Here is a 20,878-nt window from a genome sequence, read left to right as displayed (position 1 = left end):
ACATTACTTGTTAAGTTGAAGTTAAATTCTAAATCTTTCCAATTCTTCTGTAGTTGTTGGATGAGCTGAAGAAGAAGAATCCTTATTATGAAGTCTATCTCAACAACTTATATTACATCTCTTAATCTCTCAAACCCTCCCAAATTTGTAGACAAATAAAATTGTGTTGCCCTTACACCGAAGATTCTGTTGCCCTTGTAAAATCATAATTTTTGTATTACTTGTAATTTGTGTTTTCAAGGCTTGAATTATTGTACGCCTTTTAAATTATAATTTTATAGCAGAATTTGTGGATTAAATGTAATAGATTTACAATCCATACATGAATAATGTCATAGCCATAGTGTTCGATGATGATGTGTCATGTTATACCTTTTTATTGAAAAAATGGATTTGGTAAGGGAACTTTAAAAAACGGACAATAATTGATAAAACGGACAGATTCAGGCTTCAATGTCGGTTAAGAATCCAAAAAAAAAGGCTTTAATGTCGGTTGCAACCGACAAGCTTTAATCACTAAAGACCTTTAATGTCGGTGGCAACTGACATTAAAGACCTTCAATGTCAATTGCAATCGACATTAAAGGCTGTGTTATTGGTGTTATTGAAGCCCAAACCGACATTAAAGGAACCGACATTAAAGGGCTTTAATAACACTATCTTTAATGTTGGTTGCCAACTGACATTAAAGCCCTTTAATGTCGGTTTAAAACTGACATTAAACCCCAAATTTTTTCTAGTGTTTGGAATTGTGTATCTATTCATTGCTTGACGTAAGTAAGATATCCTACATCATTCCCAATGAGCAAAATATCATTGACATATAAAACCATCAACAGTACAACAAAATTAACGATATTTTTGTAAACACAAGGCTCGTCAACATTCTGTTCAAAGCCATAAGATTTGATTGCAATATCAAACCTTATATTCACGGATCTAGAAGCTTTTTTTAATCCATAAATGGATTTCTCAAGCTTACAAACCTTTTGTTCTTGACCCTAAACTATAAACCCCTCTGGTTGAACCATATAGATACTCTCTTCAAGATTGCCATTCAAAAAGGCTATCTTGACATCCATTTGCCAAATTTTATAGTCATAAAAAGTTACAATGGATAGGAGTATTCTTATCGACTTTAACATGGCAACGGGAGAGAAAGTTTCTTCATAGTCCACTCCCTCTCTCTGGGTATAACCTTTTTCCATAAGTCGAGCCTTAAAAGTCTGTACTTTACCGGCTTGGTTTTCTCTTGTAGATCCATTTGCAACCAATTGGTTTCACATCACTTGGTTTATCTATAAGAGTCCATACTAAATTAAAGTACATTGACTCCATTTCGAGGTCCATAGCTTTTATCCACTGGTCACGATCCACTTCATTCATTGTCTATTTATAGGTCAATGGATCCTCTACGCCCTCGTCAGGTATGATGATTTGAGTTTCAGCTAAAACCAAATAGCGGGCAGGCTGATGAAAAACTCTTCCACTACATCAAGGCACTCTCAACTCTTGAGAAGTATGTGACTGACTAGAAATACTAGCTTTATCTACTACTTTAGTAGATGAACTAGGTATATTTGTAGCGTCTTTTGAAATTTCTTCAACACTATTTTACTGTGTGGTTTATGATTTCTAATGTGGTCTTCCTCTAAGAATGTGGCATTTGTTGATACAAATACCTTGTTTTCTTGAGGATGATAAAATAGACCACTCCTTGTTTCCTTTGGATAATCTACAAATAGGCATAATTTTGAACGATGTTCCAATTTCTTGGGATTTTGTACTAACACATGTGTTAGGCAACCCCAAATTCTAAAGTGACGTAAACTACTTTTACGCCCTTTCCATAGCTTATAAGGTGTTTCTGAAACACTTTTAGAGGGAACATTGTTCAAAATATGGATAGCAAATTCAAGTGCATATCCCCAAAAGGAATCAGGCAATTGAGCATAGTTCATCATAGAGAAAACCATATCTAATAAGGTTCGATTTCTTCTTTCTGATACACCGTTCTGCTGAGGTGTACTAGGTGCAGAGAGTTATGACTGGATCCCGTTTTCTACCAAATAGTCTTGGAATCGTATGTCTATATACTCTCCACCTCGATCTGATCGAAGTGTCTTTATTGTTTTACCTAATTCACTCTCAACTTCAGCCTTATATTCTTTGAACTTTTCAAGAGAATCAGACTTGTGATGAAGCAGGTAAACATGGCCATACCTTGAATAATCATCAATAAAACTGATAAAATATTCATACCCACCTCGAGCCTTGACATTCATTGGTCCACAAAGGTCCGAATGTACGAGCTCTGAGACCTTTTCCAGTAAAAGATCTCTTGGTCATCTTTTCTTCAAGACAGGATTCACATAGAGGTAAAGAGTTATCTTTTAACTGACTTAAAAGTCCATTATTGACCATCTCTCAATCCTATTGCGATTTATGTGACCAAGTCTTAGGTGCCATAGATAGGCATTGGAAGAAACCTTTTGTTTTTTATTTTGAGTTTCTAATGTTCTAAACATTTTAGTACTTAAAATAAAATTTGCTCTAGTTGGCCTTAACTTATATAAGTTGTCTTCAAGTGTAGCAGAACAAATTTGAATACCTTTACAAAAAATGAACGCTTCATTCATATTAAAAGATATTGTATATAATTGTTCTATAATACAAGCGATAGATATCAAATTCCTCTTCAAAAAGGTGCATACAAAACATTTTTAAGTACTAGATATCTATCTTTAAAAAATAACTTCAGATCTCCCACTCTTCAGATGAGACAATCTCTCCTGTTCCAACTTTGAGGGTTATCTCACCTTCTTCAAGCTTTTTCCAAGAACTAGTTTCCTGAAACGAGAAACAAATATGATTAGTGGCTCTTGAATCTAGTATCCAGGTTGAAGTATCATCTTTCACTAAACATGTTTCAACGACCAGTAAATCATATTTACCTTGTGTCGTTTCTCAGCTTTCTTCTCTGCAAGGTACTTCGGGCAATTTCTCTTCCAATGCCCGTTTTGGTTATAGTGGAAACATTTTCCTTTATCTATATCCTTCTTTCCCTTTCTTATCTTGGGAGCCTGCCCTTTTCCCTTCTTTTTCATTTGAGTTTTAGAGGGTCCAACTTTGTTTTTAGAGGACGATCCTCTTATAAATTTTTTCTTAGTGGTAGCAACATTTGCTTCCACTTCCTTCCCTTTACCTAAAGTAAGGTTTTGGAATCGTTGGATTTTGTTAAGAAGGGTAGTGAGGTTAAATTCTATCTTATTTAAAGACGCATTTGTCTCAAAAGGTATAAAACTCTTCGGAAGAGATTGTAAGATAAAGCTAACTTGATTAGCCTCATCAATGGTTCCGCCGTTTACTTCAGCGATATTAAAGTACATCATCATGTCCAGGACATGTTCTCTAACAGAGGTCCCCTTCTTCATTCGCTTTGTGTAAATGTACTTAATTGCCTCGTGTCTAAGGGACCATGATGGTTGCCCAAACATTTCTTTTAATGAATCTATTATCTCTTTAGCCGTAGCGAAGGATTCATGTTTCTTTGCCAAAACATCAGACATGCTGGCAAGAATGTATACACGGGCCTTTTCATTGGCTTTGACCCATCGATCGTATGCCTCCCGAACAGTTCCATTAGCATTTGAGGTTGGGGCTTGAGGACATTCCTCAGTTAAGACAAATCTTAGATCGTCAACTACCAGTATTGTGTTTAGATTTGATTTCCATGCCGAATAATTATCATCGTTTAGTTTCTCGGAAGCTAAGAGTTGAATTATTGAGTTATTCATGCTAAAAAAGATAAACATATTCTTTTAGAAAAAACTCTAGTCATAAAGAAACCAATTTAATTTAGCAAAAACTAATAATGTACCCTTCATTATTATATTTTGCAACGATATTTCAAAAGTTTAGAGTAACCTCCACCTAAGGGCAGTCGATTATTCCTCTTTTGAACCAAGACAATCTTGACTAGATGCTAACCCTAGAATAACTCTTTATTCTTATAGCACTTTAGTTATCGTTACTTTGGTCGAGAATATACTAACATCTTAGTAATTCTTGTAAGTGTAACCTTCCATTTTTGGATTTGAGAAACCAGAATCAACATGCTCTCGAAAGTGGATAGTCAATATGAAAACTGATCTAAGAGAGCCTATCCAGATTTGGGGTTCACGGTTTTCCGAATCCTATAATACAACCCTCCGAAGGGAAAGGTCGCTCTAGGGAAGATATGTAGGCGCATTACAGGAATCTCACGGTGCGACCTAATGGAAGAGACCGTGGGATATGTTGTTACATACCCCTTACCCACTTACTATGAACTACTTCCCCTATTCACCTTGATATTGATCCATACAAACACTCTCCGAAGGGAGTCCGCTCCTAAGCACGACCTAAAGCCCTGCATGGACCTTACGATGTGAACTCTTAGGGACACTAGAGCTAAAAGTACGTTACTTCTCTCTAGCTGAAGTGTTCTATAATGGTTTAGAGTATATATTAAAAATACTTAGAGATATATTTCGGCTAAATTCAATATATCCTAAGTCTAGGTGATAGATCCATGTATAACTCTTATACTAGATTTTAACAAATGATGTCTAGGTGATAAACAAATTTTATTACCTCACATCTCTCACGCATGCTCATTAAAACTAGGGTTATTTGACTTAGAGGCCAGTTTGATCTCCAGGTAGGAGGTGTTCCGTAAATCGTCATCTTAAGAACCCCCAACCTTAGACAAGATCTCCCCGGGTAAGTAAATAACTCTTTATTTAACAAGTAATCTACCTATTCTAACTCTTTAGAAAAGCCAATTGAAATTGCATCAATTTAATCCTAGGTGAGCATGCAACTTTTACCTTTGTTATAGATTTTAAAGTGTAGGTTATTTTATAAAAATTATAACCATTATAACCCTAGAATCAAACATCTATAATATACATTCATACTTAATGATCATGCTTTAATATAACACTTTATATTAAAAAAAACTTAACATGCATACTATATACATTATAACAATTATAACATATATCAAATGCATGTACATATTAACCTATGGTGGGATTTTAAATCTATATGGCATACTATATGCACAACAAGATTCAAAAATTTAATTAAAACATACATCAACATGCATAATTAATTAAACACCTTAAAATGGATTGGTTTGGGCTCTTAATTACAATAATAATTTGGAGTAGTACAAAAAAAACCGCTCTCGAACCAGCTTCAAACACTTTTGAATCAACTTGAACCGGCCAAAAAACTCTCGAACCGGCCCAAAAACTCCAAAAACCAGGTTGAACCTATAGGGACGGTCAATGGACGCTGAAGCATGGGTCGGCTGGAGTAGGCGGAGCGCGCGAGTTAGATCCAGGCGTGGCAGGCGTACGAAGCTAGGCACGCGTGCGAGAAACTGAGTTGGAGCACTGCTCGGGTTAGGTCTGGGAGCACTCTCTCGGGTTTGGTAGCTATTTCGGGTCTGTGAGCCATTTTTCTCCAAATTTGAAGTTGTCCTCTTTCCCGAAACCGAGCAATTACAGCCTAATTTCAACTCTAATAACTCTAGCAAATTTACAGACCCTTTGCCACACATTAATGCTCATAAACATGCGAGTAATTATAAATTAATACTACAAAAAAAAACTTTATTTAATTGTCAAAACCTAAAAACCATTTTAGTTTCCAATCTCAATTTTATCTAATAAATTAAAACCCACCACATGCAATTGAATAAAAATAAAACATGCTCTGATACCACATGTTGGAAAAATAGGCATGCGTAGTGGAAATGAGGAACAATTTTACTCTAATTGCACAAACTAAACATACAACCCTAAATTAATTAATTAGGGTTTTTTTTTTGAAATATTACCTTTGAAGCTCCCTAAACTCTTCTATCTCCGCTCAAACACGAACCGGACAACCACTAGAGCTGACCTACTATTCTCTGGACTCATAACCGAGTTGTGGGACCCGATGGATGAAGAACTTGAGAGAGAGAAAGAGATGGAAAATAGAAGATGGATTTTTGGGTTGGGTTTGGGTTTTGAATTTTTCTCAAAAAATGGTGATTTTTTCCAGCCCAAATTTAGAAATCAATTTTGGCAAAATGTCCAAAAGTCTTTTATCCAAATTGAAAGCCCAAATTTATAGAAAAAAGTCATGCAAAATTGCATGAAACAAATTCATAAAAACCCAACACCTCAAAATCTACTATCTAAGTGGACTTGATGTCTCCACTATAAGCCAACACTTAGTCCACTATCTTGTTAGTGGAATTATCCAACAAAAGTTTGGATTTTTCCACTAAATTTAGTCAAAGGGCAAAATAGTCATTTTGTCAAAGTCAAACTTTGACCAAAAAGTCAACATTTTGACTTTTTATGATTTTTTCCTGTTGACTATTTTGTCCTCCCGAGTATGAATCCGCATTCATTTTCTTGAAATTCAAATCACATTTAAATATAAAGTCAGTCAAAGTTTGACTTTTTCAAAGTCAAAAAGTCAACTATTTGACTTTTTACATCTTTGACCATTTCCATTATTTCCGAGCTTCCAAAGATAAACGTATTCATATTCTTGATATTTAAATCACATTTAAATATTAAAGCTGTATCTCTAAACTGAAAAACCGACCACTATATCACATATACTTGTCGGTTTCTCTCTCTTCACCTAATTCGAATTATTCTATCATATTGTTCTAAGTTTATTCCATATGAGCTAGTAGGAGAACGTAATGGACCTATAGATCATGGGCTCCAACGATCCGAGATTAGCTGGCTAAACTCTTTAGATGGAGCTAATCAACATTCGTTAACTCATGGGTTATTCCAATATAGTCCCGTAGTTGCACTCCCCTCACTATAGATATATTTGTGTCCATATGATATAACCATGATTAATAAGCTAATCCTTCACAGGTTGTTCGTAATCTCGGCTGGGTCATAAAAATCGTTATACCCCCGAGACTAATCATTAACTCTTTGTATAGAATACTCCCACTCACATATCTCCATATGAATGATCGGGATCAGATCATCTGTAACATTTTATAACAATTGTAACAATTACAAACTGGGTTGTATGTATAGTGTCACTAGGATAAAGTACCTAGTCTTATCCATCTACTACAAACCATTCAGGTTATTACTTAAACATGATCCAATTGCATGTCACCACATACATGTCTAAGCTACAATAAATAACCTAGGATTTTAGTTTATTAGTTTTGGGTTAATGCAAACTAAATGTCAAATAAAATAACACTTAATTATATTAAATAAATAATTTGTGTGCAAATCATTTAAAAACTACGAAACCCACTGATATCTTATAGAAATACAAGTTATTTATACCGTTTTATTTAGATTATGGGGCAAAAAGAAGGAAAAAGTTGCATCGGCCGTATACAAATTGGCTTAGAAATGCAAAAGTTGTAAAGTGTCGTAAGTGCACCCGCTAACCCTATTGCGATGGCAAAATAAAACGTCAAAGTCTTTGTTTTGTAGGAAATAGGTCATCGCATGCGACTATCGCTCGAGTACAAAAGGAACAACTCATTCGCACTGCATGCGGTGGTTAATCGATAACAAAAAAGAACAACGCAAGCAGCGCATGCGACGATCGAGCATGGACGTAAACAATCAATGCATTTGCACCGCATGCGGAAATCGATAACAAGATCAACGCAATTGCACTGCATGCAGTGATCGATCGAAGATGAAAAGAGCGACGCATTAGTAAGGACTTCTGAAATTGTACAACTTTTCTGTTGTACGATCTAACAAATTAAATGTGGAGCAGAGCGGACGTATCCACCAAGCCATTGCAGAAAAATCATCTTTTCAAAGCGGGACCACTGACACAGGAGGTGCCAAGGTCTATAAATAATACATCAAATTCAAAGAAAGGAGGCAGGTTTGAAGAGACAACTTAGAGAAAATCTGGGGAAAAAGACGAGACAAGACCGAAAGGGAAGTCTCTGAAGCAAGAAATTCATTCTCATTCCCGAAGAGAAGCTCTATGCAAAGATCACTTCTACCTGGAAAACAAGTCTAAGAAGGAAGTTCTCCACCACGTTCTTCCCACACGCCGACAAGCAAATCATCTCCAATCGGGATATGTGTCAAGACATCGACACGTTTTCCTTATCTGTTTTTACTTTCTATCCATCAACTATGTTCATCTCTAATCTTTCATTCATTATCTGTAACAAACGCTTATCTTTAGATTTTAATATCATCATCATATTCATCGTCATCTCTTTGTTCTTCACCATACATTCATCATCCATTTCCTTCACCATGTGTAACTAATCCCTCAGGGAAAAGGGGAAGGATTAAACAAGTAAGTTAATCTTTGTTGAAGAAATCGGCTGAGTTTAGCTAAAGCATGCTCAACGACATCTTCACCTGTGAGAACAGAAGTGAAGATGTTATTCCACCTCTCGAAAGAAGGTTGGAAGAATGCATTAACTAAAGCGAGAAGTATTTCCAGAGATGGAAACAACCTTACGTTCACCACGTTCATCCCTGTTTCACCATAGACATATGGGAACGCGGCCGATCACTGAAAGGTGTAAGCCAAGGGAAATCAGAACTTTAGTTGCATCTTCAACAAGATTGACGAACTTGCGATGTCCTTTCCTTCAACCCATTCTCTTTCTGATGCATCTCACAAGACTTGCCACTGCATTCATCAGATACTTTTGCACATCTTCACAGCCAGTCCTCAATCTGTTTATTTATTTATTTATCACAGCATTTCATTTATTACCATACTTTATTTATTACCGCATTCTACTTCATTACCGCATCTTATTTTATCACTGCAATTTATTATCGCACTTTATTTATCGTTGCATGTTATTTTATTATCGCATTTTACTTTGCACCGCATTTTACTTTTTCAAACCCAATTCATTATTATTTTGTTTTCCTAGTCGAATATATCACATTAATCACCGCAATCCCCGTGTTCGACCTCAGATCACTATGAGAAACTTGCGTTGGAATTATACTTGGTTCCAGCGCAAGAAAACTTGTGACACACGTACACTACACGAACGCATCTAAGCATCACCGCATACATCATTTTAGAACGTAGTATCGCATATTATTATTATTGCAAAGTGCATACATCATCAACCTTATAAGTTGTTGGCGACACACGATTAAGAACGAACACCCACGAGATTTAGAGCATCAACACCAACAATTTCCTACTTGTTTTAAAGTTAGTGAGGTGTACAAATTCAAAGTAAAAATAAAGTAGAACACACAAAACAATAAACTAGGGCATACACTACTCACTCAGTAACGTCTCCCACTTGCCCTAGATTAGATTAGACATGTCTGTAGACCTAGACTCTCCAGGTAATCTTCAAACACTTAGTTGTGAGAGCCTTTGTAAATGAATTAGTAACATTGTGCTCCGAAGTGATCTTCATAACGATCACGTCCCCTCGATGCATAATCTCCCAGATGAGATGATATTTGTGCTCAATGTGCATCCCATTCTTGTGGCTTCTATGCTCTCTAGAATTAGCCAGAACACCACTATTATCAAAAGGGTGATGGGATTTGACATGTCAGGAACAACTTCTAGATCTAACAAAAGTTTCTTGAGCCGTACAGCCTCATAGGCAACTTTACAAGCTTTGCCTCTATGGTAGAATCAGCAATGCAACCTTACTTGGTGCTTCTCTAGACCACATCTCCTTCGTTAATGGTGAGACTGATCCTGATGTGGATTTCCTTGAAGCCCTATCAGTCTGAAAATCAGAGTCAATGTATCCTGTAAAGATCAAATTCTTAGCTTCATACACAAGCATATAATCCTCCATTATCTGAAGATATTTGAGGATGGTTTTAGCTGATGTCCAGTGATCTAATCCTGGAATGGACTGATATCTACTAACAATCCCCACTGCATAACAAATTTCAGCTCTATTACATAACATTGCATACATAAGGCTGCCAATAATCGATGCATAGGGTATCCATCTCATTTCCTAAATCTCTTGAGAAGTCTTAGGACACTATTCCTTATAAATAAAAATTCAATGCTTGAAAGGTAATCAACCCTTCTTGGAATTGTGCATCGAATATCTAACAAACATGCTGTCAATATTCGATGTCCGAGACAAGACTAGCATTTTGTACAACTCCTGATGATTTGGATCCCTAGAACAAACTGCGTCTCTCCCAAATCTTTTATTTGGAATTGGACGGCTAACCGCTGTTTAACAGCTATTAGTAGACCTACATAATTTCCAGTGAGTATGATATCGTCCACATACAACAATAAGAAAGCTACTAAATCGTTGATTTCTTGTAGACACAAGGTGATCAAAACCATAAGATTTTATTATAGTATCAAATCTTATATTCTAAGACCAGACGTCTGTTTCAATCCATAAATGGATCGATTAAGCATGCAAACCATTTGCTCTTGACCTTGTTTAATGAACTCTTCTAGTTGATGCATATAGATGGTCTCCTTAAGATTACCATCTAGAAAAGCAGTATTGACGTCCATTTGCCAAATCTCATAGTCATAATATGTGGCAATAGACAGGAGAATCCAGATGGACTTAAGCATGGCAATAGGTGAGAAAGTTTCCTCATAGTCTACTCCCTCAACCTTGGTATAACCCTTTTGCCACTAGTCCAGCCTGAAAGGTCTGTACCTTTCAATCTACGCCTATTTTTCTCTTATAGATCCATTTGCAACCTATAGGTTTTACCCCATCAAATTGATCTACAAGATCCCGAACTGAGTTGAAGTATATAGACTCCATTTCAAGATTCATAGCCTTAACTTATTCATCTTTGTCCACATCATCCATTGTCTAATTATAAGACAATGGATCCTCAACTTTGTCATCTGATATGATGGTCAGGGTTTCTATTAAACCCATATAATGAGCAGGTAAGTTTGGAACCCTCCCTTTACGTTCAGGCTCCCTCAACTGTTGAGGTAGAAGTGTGTGACTAGATGAATCAATATCAACTCTTGTTAAAGTGTCAGTGGTTTCATTGGAAAGTTCATTCAACACAATCTTACTATGGAGTTTATGCTCCCTGATGTGATTCTCTTCCAAAAAAGTAGCATTTTTCGACACAAATACCTTATTCTCTTTATGATCATAAAATTAACCATCCCTCTTTCCCTACAAATAGGCACAATTTTGAACGAGGTCCCAATTTCTTAGGATTTGCCTCGAGCACATGTGCAGGGCAACCCCAAATTATTAAGTGGTATTAACTACTCTTACGACCATTCCATAATTCTAGAGATGTTTAAAAACACGTTTGGATGGAACATAGTTCAAAATATAAACTGCAATGGTTACTACATAATCACAGAACGAATAAGGTAAATGAGCATAACTCATCATAGACTTCGAACCATGTCTAATGACATTCTATTTCTCCTTTTTGATACACCATTTTGCCGAGGTGTACCAGGTGCCGAGATGATATGTGATTCCATGTTCTATCATATAGTCCTGGAATCTTAAATCCATATACTCTCTACCTCGATCTGATCAAAGTGTTTTAATGGTTTTACCTAATAAATTTTCAACCTCAGTCTTATATTCTTTGAACTTTTCAAAAGCTCCATACTTATGTTGCATTAGATAAACATACTCATATCTTAAGCACTTTCTCAAATTTCCAATTTCTTTTATTTCCAACAATCTAATTAATTCTAAATTAATTAAATTCAATTTGATTAATTCATAATTAATCAAATTCAATATTTCAATATTCAATTTCTCACATTGAATTTTAAAATTGAAATTAATTTGATTCTTAATTAATTATACATATTTATATAATTAATTGATTTTTATCAAATATCAAACTAATCACACATTTAATTTCCAACATAAATCTTATTCGTGTAATTAATATTTAAATCAATATTTAAACATTATAAACTCTCCAATTTCGTTTAATTTCAACAAGTTAGATGTTAATTATATCGAATATAATTAACGAAACCCTAATTTGATTTTGAACTGATTCAAACTTAAAACCCTAATTTCAATTTGAACAATTCAGATTGATATCATTTCAAATTCACTCAATTTAATAATTCAAGGTGTTCATGTTTTACGAGCTAATAGAGAGACCTTATGGACCTACAGATCATGAGCTCCAACAATTAAGGTTAATTTGCTAAACTTTTTAGACTGAATTAATTAGTACTCATTAACTATCAAGTCATACCACTATAGCTCGATAGCTGCACTCTCCTCACTGTAGATATATTTGTGTCCACATGATATAACCATAACCAGTAAATCGACCCTTCACAGGTTGTTCGTAATAATGGCTGAGTCAATATGTTGTTTTACCCCCAATATTACGTCTTGTTCCTTAAGTTCCAACTGATCCTCTAATGAACAATTGGTTTATGATCTAATCCTCGGGCCAGTGAAGGGGTGGGACCCCTTGTTCAACCTTTCTCCTATCCCTAAATCGGGTAGGCATGAATTCCATCTTGCACCCTATGTCCCCAACTATCTACCAGATCTTACCCCTGAAATGGGAGACTTATTGAGCCGGCGCTGTTGAGCCAACCCTCACCCATGCAAATATAAGGATAATCCCGAATAAACAGGAGTTCATAGTTAGTTCAAAATTAAAATCGAGTTACCTAGGTCATCTAAGCGAAATAATCAGTCTTAAATAGTAAACAACGTTATAAAGTAAAAGTGACTTATTTCTTGGTCCAATCTTATACAAACTCATTGCATAGAACGCCCTCACTCCTCATACATGAACGAATCTGGATCACTTCATTTGTAGTATCTTTACAACAACTTGTAATGGCACAGAGTAAGGGCCTACGTCCCAAATAGTGTTACCCCAGATATAGCCTCGGTACGGTCCTCTATATGAAAGAGCAGCGAGATCTCTGCGCGTCTATCGTACCAGCAGCCGGATCGGCACTAGTGAGATCGGTCTATACCTCTGCAGGACTGATCCTACGAGTACACAGTCGCCTCCCATCGTCTCCGACCAGCATCACCTGACGCCTCTCGCATATCGATGCACACATATGCCCCGCAGCACGAACATAAGGCGCCATGCGCTGTGTCTATATCTCGCACTGATTCAGCGCTAGCTGCATCAGGAAAGCCATCCGTGCCCACGCGTGCCCCACGACACAATAGTGTTACCAGAATAAGAATACCCAGCCTTAATCATGTACTATAGACGTTTTGGCTATTTACTCGAACTTGATTCATTTTTATGTCTCTACATAAAGTAATTAATATTCATATAATAGCCATGGATCTTAGTTTATTGAATTTAGACTTTATGAATGTAATTAGTAGATTCAATAACAACTTTATTGAAGAAATGTTGAATAACATCTTCATTAGTAGATTCAGTCTCTCGCTCAGCCACACTCTCGTCTCTCACCCATCTCTCGCTGGTGTCGTCTCTCTCTCTCATTCTTTCCAATCTCGTTAGCTACTGTGAATATGGTTTATCTCCGTGCAACTTCCACACGAATTTTCCTAAATAGTTTTCTATATTTTCCTCAGTTCTTCAATCGTATTACTTCTTTACTATTCAGAATTTAAGTCTTCAAGGTTTTCTCTTATTTTTATCCTTTTAGGGTCCTCTCTACTCGTACTCTAGGTTCAAATATGGTTATCGTAACTATAATACCTACCCATTATAGTTTACATTCACTCTTACTAATTGTTGATCCACAGAAGGTGACAATTATTACAGTTATTATGAAATTTGTAAAATTATTAAATTATTTACACAACATAGGATTTAACTTTCTCCTAATTAACCCCTTAATCACTTACTTAAGTAGAAAAATAGAGATCCGGGTTTCATAGGAAGGGACCTAATGGACTTGCAAATCATAAACTCCAACGATGTGAGATTAATTGGCTAAACTCATTAACCCGATTAATCAATATTCGTTAACTGTGGGTACACTCCACTAAAGACCCACAATGTACTCTTTTCACTACATATATGTTTATGTGTCCACGGATATAGACTAATAACAACAAGTTAGTCCTTCACAAGTGTTCATAACACTAGTTGGGTTAAATTACCATTTTACCCCTCGATTATCTCTACATCCTTAAGTATCGGTGCTCCTCTAATGAACAACCTATTTATGGTCCAACCATTAAACAGAAACCTCTCTCAGGCCATCGAGAGGGTAGGGGGCCCTTTGTTCAAGTCCCGGAGACACCACTTAAGGAACACACTCATCTATTTGCCCTAAAGTCAAGAAGAAGTGAAATCCATATTGTATGATTATGTTCCCAACTACCCACTCGGTCTTATCCCCAAAATGGTAGGCATATGGTTTACTATAGACCATTTCGGTCATTACTTAAACATCTATTGTATGTCAACACAAACATGTTTAAGTTACATAGAATAACCTTAGATCTTAGTTTATCAGATTGAGTTAATGCAATCTAAATGTCGAATAAAATAATACCTTGTTTTATTAAATAAACAATTCATATATAAAATTTACAAACTACGATAACCATGAGATTTAGGACACCAACCCCAATAAAATTAATTGTTGAAGCAATACAAAAAGACAATTGGATGGACTTTGTAGGTATTTAGACATGGTCGAATCTATCGTGGAAGTGTTGGACGACTTCCGAGTCTTTGAAAATTTGTTGAAGATGTGCTAAAAAATCTTGGAACATCTTGAGAACATGTGAAAAGACAAATTTAATTTTGAATTGGAAAAAATATCACTTCATGGAGAAGAAAGATATTGTAATTTTAGGACACAGGATTTATGAGAAAGGGATAAAAGTATATTGAGTTAAGATTGAGATAATTGAGAAGATGGAATCGCAACTAAAAGAGATTGAGAGATGTTTAGGGTAGGGAGTGAAGTTGTGAAGTCTAGGGAGTTGTGAACTTCGAGAACCCATGGTGTAAAGTCTCATACGACATAAAATTGATGTTTGTTAATAGTGGGACTCACGAACTCTTTGGGCCAATCAAGGAGTGGACTTCCCAACTCCACACTTCCCACCTCCTAAAAGTTTTCTTGGTCATATAGGAATTTACCGATAAAAGATTTTTTCAAACTTTATAACTTTTCCATACATTGTTGGAGGCAAACAAACCATTTGAATTCAATCGAAAATGTCCGAAAGCTTTTCATATTCTGAAAATAGCACTAAAAACTTTTCCGTACATCCTCTAATGAAAGCTTTTATGGTTAGCCTAATGCAAATAATTTTTTGTCGAAAATATATGAAGTCGAGAAAATAAATATCTAACCTCAAAATCGAAATATATATTTCTTAATGAAAATGCTCAAAATTGATAATATAAACATTCCGTTAGTTAGACATATACAAAATATCTGGGATCATATTGATGGATGAACGGTTCTGTAATCTAAAATAATTTTCTTGGAATAACATATATAGTATTTAAAATAAAAGACGTTGAAACATGGGAATTCTAACATTTAGAAACAAATCTGCCGTTTTCAAGATTTGCGGCTGGAGTCACGGACGAAGCGCTGTTATCGCGAGACAAATGGCCCACCAACGATGACAAAATTCTCACTCCAAACAAAAAAATAATTGAAACAAAACAATAATGAGAGCGTCCTCGGGCTCAGGCTCGGGCTGGGGCTCAGGCTCAGGCTCAATGCGGCCCAGCTGCTGGCCAATCCAATTTCTCTCCGCGGCGTCGTTTTCACTTCTAACCATTTCCCCCCCACTTTGACCGACATTCCTCTTCCTTATTCGGATCTCATCGTCCTCCTCTTCACTTTTCCCTCCGCCCTTCCGCCGCCTCCACCACCGCCTCCACCACCGCCTCCTCCCCCTTTCTAACCGCCGCCCACCGACGGAAGACCGCGGAGGCTTTCGAGCATCCTCGGCGCATATCATCTCACTCAATCTTTGATATCTGTGCGATCTGGCGATAGATCCGAGGATCTGAAGCTTTTTCGCCTAATAAACTAGAGTCTCGATTCCCGTCTACATCTTTATTTGGTTGTTGATGATCCCATAGCTTTGACTGAACTCGAATTCGGAAAATCGGTGATTGTTCCGAAGCTCGCAGCTACAACTTATCCCACATTTTAATTCTGAAGAGAGGGTTGTGAAGTGAGCAGAGGATTTATTGTTATTGGCGGAGTGACTGGAAGCTAGGACAATGTGGGGGGGTTGGATTTGATCACATATAGCACTTGATGAAGAGGTATACGAACGTTGCATTGGCGAGCCACGCATGTTTCATAATCTAGGGTGGTTCATTGGTCTAAATTATCAAGTGCGATCGGTGAAGAGGCCACCTGATGCAAAGCCACGTCTGGCCAAAGTTAAGCCGGTGGCTATGTTGGACACTCTACAGGAAATTGCTATTTACATTCATAGGTTTCACAATCTCGACCTTTTCCAGCAAGGGTTTGTGCATTTCCATTCTTAATGACTTTTCTACTTATCGTTGGCTACGTTTAAGTAGCAGCCGCTTATTATCGACCATTTCTCCATTTAGATGGTACCAAATTAAACTTACCATGAGATGGGAAGACAGCGAGTATACTTCCGTTGGAACACCAGCTAGAGTTGTTCAGTATGAAGGTATTTTCGCTAACTTCTTAATTGATTGGACTATAAATTTCTGCGAACGAGCTTACTTGCATACCTTTTGTTTTAGAAAAGCTCAAGACCGATAAAGCTTAGGGACTAAAATAGAGCCAATCTAATAGTTTCAACATCAAATGTGTGATTTAAACTGTCTTATTTCAGTTGTACACTAGACTAATTGGCTGAGTCTCTTCCACCTTCTTTAGAATGAGACTCGTACAGTTCTTATTTATGCAAAAGTTCAAGATCCTCTTAAAGGGAAATCCTGGAACACTCTAACTTGCCTTCTATTATGTTCTAAGATTTTTTTTTCCCTAAAAAAAAAAGAACACTTTCCAGTTAAATCATTGGGATGGTGCTTTATTGGCACTTCTGGTTGGCCACACAGCATTGCCGTGCAATGATTGTCATGCCCAAGAGTGCATATTTCTTGAAATTTAAAAGATAATTTGTTATTTTGGGGGATGTTTGCATTTTTTAAAATTAATAATCCATGGGAGACTGTGTTGTGGTTGGTAGCAGAGCAGTAATCTCAATTGAGTGATCATGGAATAAGTGGACAAATTAAATTAACCTAGCTCATTGAGCACTGGTTTGAGACCTTTGACTATGTAGTACAGACCTTTTATGATTGTGCTTTTCTAGCAATGTCTTATTTGTACTAAATAACTTATCAAATTTGCTTGTGATGCAGCACCGGATCTGGGATCTGGTAATAGTTATGGAGTATGGAAGATTGATGATACAGACAACAGTTTCTCTACACAGCCTTTCAAGATCAAGTATGCAAGGCAGGATATACTTCTGTCCATTATGATCTCATTCAATTTCCCCCTTGTGAAGTATGAGGTAAGAATTTCTCTATACACCCCTTCCCTCATAGTGTATTCCATCCTTCTAATAATGCGATCTATCTTGGTCAATCTTCTTCCCGAGAAATAACCATATTTGAAGTCCTTTTTTTTTGTTGTAACACTTGATATATCTAATTAATGGTCAGGGAAAACTCGGTAGTTAGGAAGCATATCTTGCCCTTCCCTTGGCAACTAGTAGTCTTCTCACTAACTTTGGTTTTCCCATATCTAATTGGCATCGGTTTTAGACTAAATTTCTAAGTTAAAATTTTCCCAGAGACCAGTAAGTTGAATAGTATACTTTTGTATAAGAATTTGCTTGGATTCATCTGTTGGAAATTGTTGTAACGTAAGAAATAAGGATACAAATACTAGATACGGTTACGACACGTCATGGACATGGTGACACATCATCTTTTAAAGATCTAGGATACATACATGATAGAGACACATTTATTAAAATATATAATTTTTATATGAGAAGGAAATTCAAAGTCTAACAAATTTATGCATTATATGCTTAAAAAGTTATTTTGATGTATTTAGCTCATAAAATTCATTATTTTTTTTTTGTCAAAATGTGTTGATTTAGTATACTTAACAAATGTTCGATGCATGTCTAATAGGTGGGCTAGAGAGGTTGGTTGCGAGGTTGGGACTTTTCCTTCTCGTTATCTTGATCTCCCTTTGGGTGGTAACCCGAGAGCTTTGTCCTTTTGGGATCCCATTTCTGAGAAAATCCGGAAAGGGCTTGACTCTTGGAAGAAAGGTTACTTCTCCAAGGCGGGGAAACTCACTTTGATCAGATGTGTGCTGAGTGGCATCTCTGTTTACTATCTTCCCCTATTTATGACCCCGAGCTGAGTCTGCAAAAATATTGAGAAATACATGAGAGACTTTTTGTGGGAAGGCGTGGATGAAGGCAAAGGTTCTCATCTAGTTATCTGGGAGGTTGTGGGGCACCTTGTGCACCAAGGGGGGTTGGAGATTGGGAATTTAAGACTTTAGAACAAAGCTCTGTTGATTAAGTGGCTGTGGTGTTTTGCCCTTGAGCTTGAATCCTTGTGGCATAGAGTTATTGGTAGTAAATATGAAACTCATCCCTTTGTCTGGATGGTGAAGGGGGTTAAAAAGGCACACACCGGAACTATTGGAAAGTCATTGTATTAGAGCTCCCCTCATTCTCCATTTTCGTCCGTTGCACAGTGGGGGACGATCGAGATACTTACTTTTGGGAAGACCAGTGGGTTGGAGATAGTTTTAGTCCTCTTTGTTCTGTGTTCCCTCGTCTTTATCACTATTCTTCCTTAAAAAATCATTCGATCTTTGACTTTCTGGTGTGGTCGGGGAGTGTAGTGTCCTTTTCTTTTGGTTTCTGTCGTCATTTATCCGATAGGGAGACGATGGAGGTTGTCTCTCTTCTTTCGTTTTGGATGAGTGCAACTTTAGGGAGGGGAGAAAGGGTATTTGTGTCTGGAAGTCTAATCCTTTTGAGGGCTTTTCTTGTAAATCATTATTTAGGTTGTTGGATCTCTCTCCACTCGCGAGTCAGTTTTTGATGTGGTTTGGAGGATTAAGATATCAAAGAAAATTAGTTCTTTACTTGGCAGGTTTTGCTTGGCCGTGTGAACACCATGGATGAGATTGTTAAGAAGGGATACTCGTTAATGGATCATTTTTGTTGTATTCTCTGTCGGAAAGCGGAGGAAAACCTAGATCACCTTCTCTAGGGTTTTCTATATGGGTTTGCTCTCTGCAAGTGTTTGATGTCTAGATAACCGGCCAGAGAGATATTGGTGCGACGATTGGGGAATTCCTTCTCCATCCTCCTTTCAGGAGAAGAAGGGCTGTTTGTTGTGGTTTGTGGGGTGTGTGTTGTGTTGTGGGGTGTTTGGGGAGAAAGGACAAGAGGGTATTTAGAGGTGTGGAAAAGGACCCTAGTGAGATTTTGTCCTTAGTGAGGTTTCATGTGTCGCCTTGGGCTTTAGTTTTAACGCCTTTTTGTAATTTTTCTATAGGGAACATTTTGCTTAGTTGGAAGCCCTTTCTAGGGGGTTGTTTTTGGGGGGCTTATGTTTTTGTATGCCTTTGTATTCTTTCATTTTTTTCCACAATGAAAGTTGATATTCATATAAAAAATGTCTAATAAATGTTGGACTTATTTTGACTTTGTACAACTAGTGTCTAACACTAACAAGTGTTTGATAGGTGTCCAACTAAGTGTTTGAGTGTCCAAATGTCCGACACATGTTGGACACGGATACAGACACACTAGCCAAACTAAAGTGTTACTGCTTCTTAGGTTAAAACAATTTTTTTATGAGAAATAGCAACGAACATGTAATAAATTCGATGCTATATCTTTTCAGATATATATCTCTTTTCTTTTGTGGTTAGAAGAGAACATATTTGATATGGACCAAACATTTTGCAGGCTCCATCTGCTTCTGCCGTTATTTTGAAGTTTGAGCTTATGTATGCTCCAACATTGGAGGCTGGGTGAGTTGACATAAATGCATGATTTGGCGCTTGCTCAACTAGTTGAGGTCAAATCACAAAGCCATTTTTGTAATCTTGCATTACTGTAATTCTATAATAAAAATTCGGATACCTGTAATGATTGATGTGCACCATACAGACCAGAATTGCAGGCCTCTTTGGATGCTTCTCCTGCTGCAGTACATGAATTTCGGATTCCTCCTAAAGCTTTACTAGGATTACATTCGTATTGTCCAGTACATTTTGATGCATTCCACGCTGTGCTTGTTGATGTAAGCGTTCACATTTGCTTACTACGCTCTTATCCTCCGGGAAAAAGATCCAGGTTTGTGATATGATCTTGACATTTATGAACTATATGTAGAAATGGTGTGTCATTCTTGTCACCTCTTTAGGGCTTGTATTGGTGTATGTGCTGTTCTGTTGTTTTATATTTTTGTGTGGTATGGGGTCTCACTATTATATAAGGTGGGTTTCAACTATTGAATAAGTCAACTAACCCAGTCTAATCATCTATTCTAGTGATCCACGCAAGGAAAATCTTGCTGCTAGACTTTTTGATCCACAAAATCAGGTATACAACTGATTTTTCAACAGTTATTATTTTTTGGGTCCTTACCCTTGCCTGAAGGTCAATGTGATTTTGTTGAAGTGTACATGGCATCGATTCTACTTTTGTAAATTTTGTTTCTGTTAGCTTCTATTATTTTTCATGATCACAACACACGTTCTTCATTAAATTTCTGCTTGGAGGTGAATGGCGTTCCTTGTAGTTATATGGTCATTAACCTCCTTATTTGCATTACCGTATGTGTTTTACTGCCTTTAGTGTGTAAGCTCCAGATTTTCCCAGAATAGCAAGAAAGAT

At 36.8% G+C, this 20,878-nt stretch overlaps 1 protein-coding gene across 1 annotated transcript; it reads left to right on the top strand.

The window, feature by feature from the left end:
- The first annotated feature begins 15,649 nt into the window (after positions 1-15,649).
- Positions 15,650-20,673, top strand: LOC120075134 (protein FAM135B-like). Its single transcript, XM_039028308.1, has 6 exons — positions 15,650-16,474; positions 16,566-16,651; positions 17,352-17,506; positions 19,946-20,010; positions 20,150-20,335; positions 20,533-20,673. Exons 1-6 carry the CDS (start codon positions 16,299-16,301, stop codon positions 20,594-20,596), a joined length of 732 nt encoding a protein of 243 aa, XP_038884236.1. The 5' UTR covers positions 15,650-16,298; the 3' UTR covers positions 20,597-20,673.
- Positions 20,674-20,878: the final 205 nt, after the last annotated feature.

This window comes from Benincasa hispida, chromosome 4, assembly GCF_009727055.1.
Source record: "Benincasa hispida cultivar B227 chromosome 4, ASM972705v1, whole genome shotgun sequence".
NCBI classification, from domain to species: Eukaryota; Viridiplantae; Streptophyta; class Magnoliopsida; order Cucurbitales; family Cucurbitaceae; genus Benincasa; species Benincasa hispida.
The sequence above is the reverse complement of the archived record's forward strand: the minus strand, read 5'-3'. Positions and strand labels throughout refer to the sequence as shown.

Coding starts and splice junctions, on each gene's coding strand:
- LOC120075134 (XM_039028308.1), top strand. CDS start 16,299: ATGTTTCATAATCTAGGGTGGTTCATTGGTCTAAATTATCAAGTGCGA. Junction 16,652..17,351: donor TAGAGTTGTTCAGTATGAAG/GTATTTTCGCTA, acceptor CTTGTGATGCAG/CACCGGATCTGGGATCTGGT. Junction 17,507..19,945: donor TCCCCCTTGTGAAGTATGAG/GTAAGAATTTCT, acceptor AACATTTTGCAG/GCTCCATCTGCTTCTGCCGT.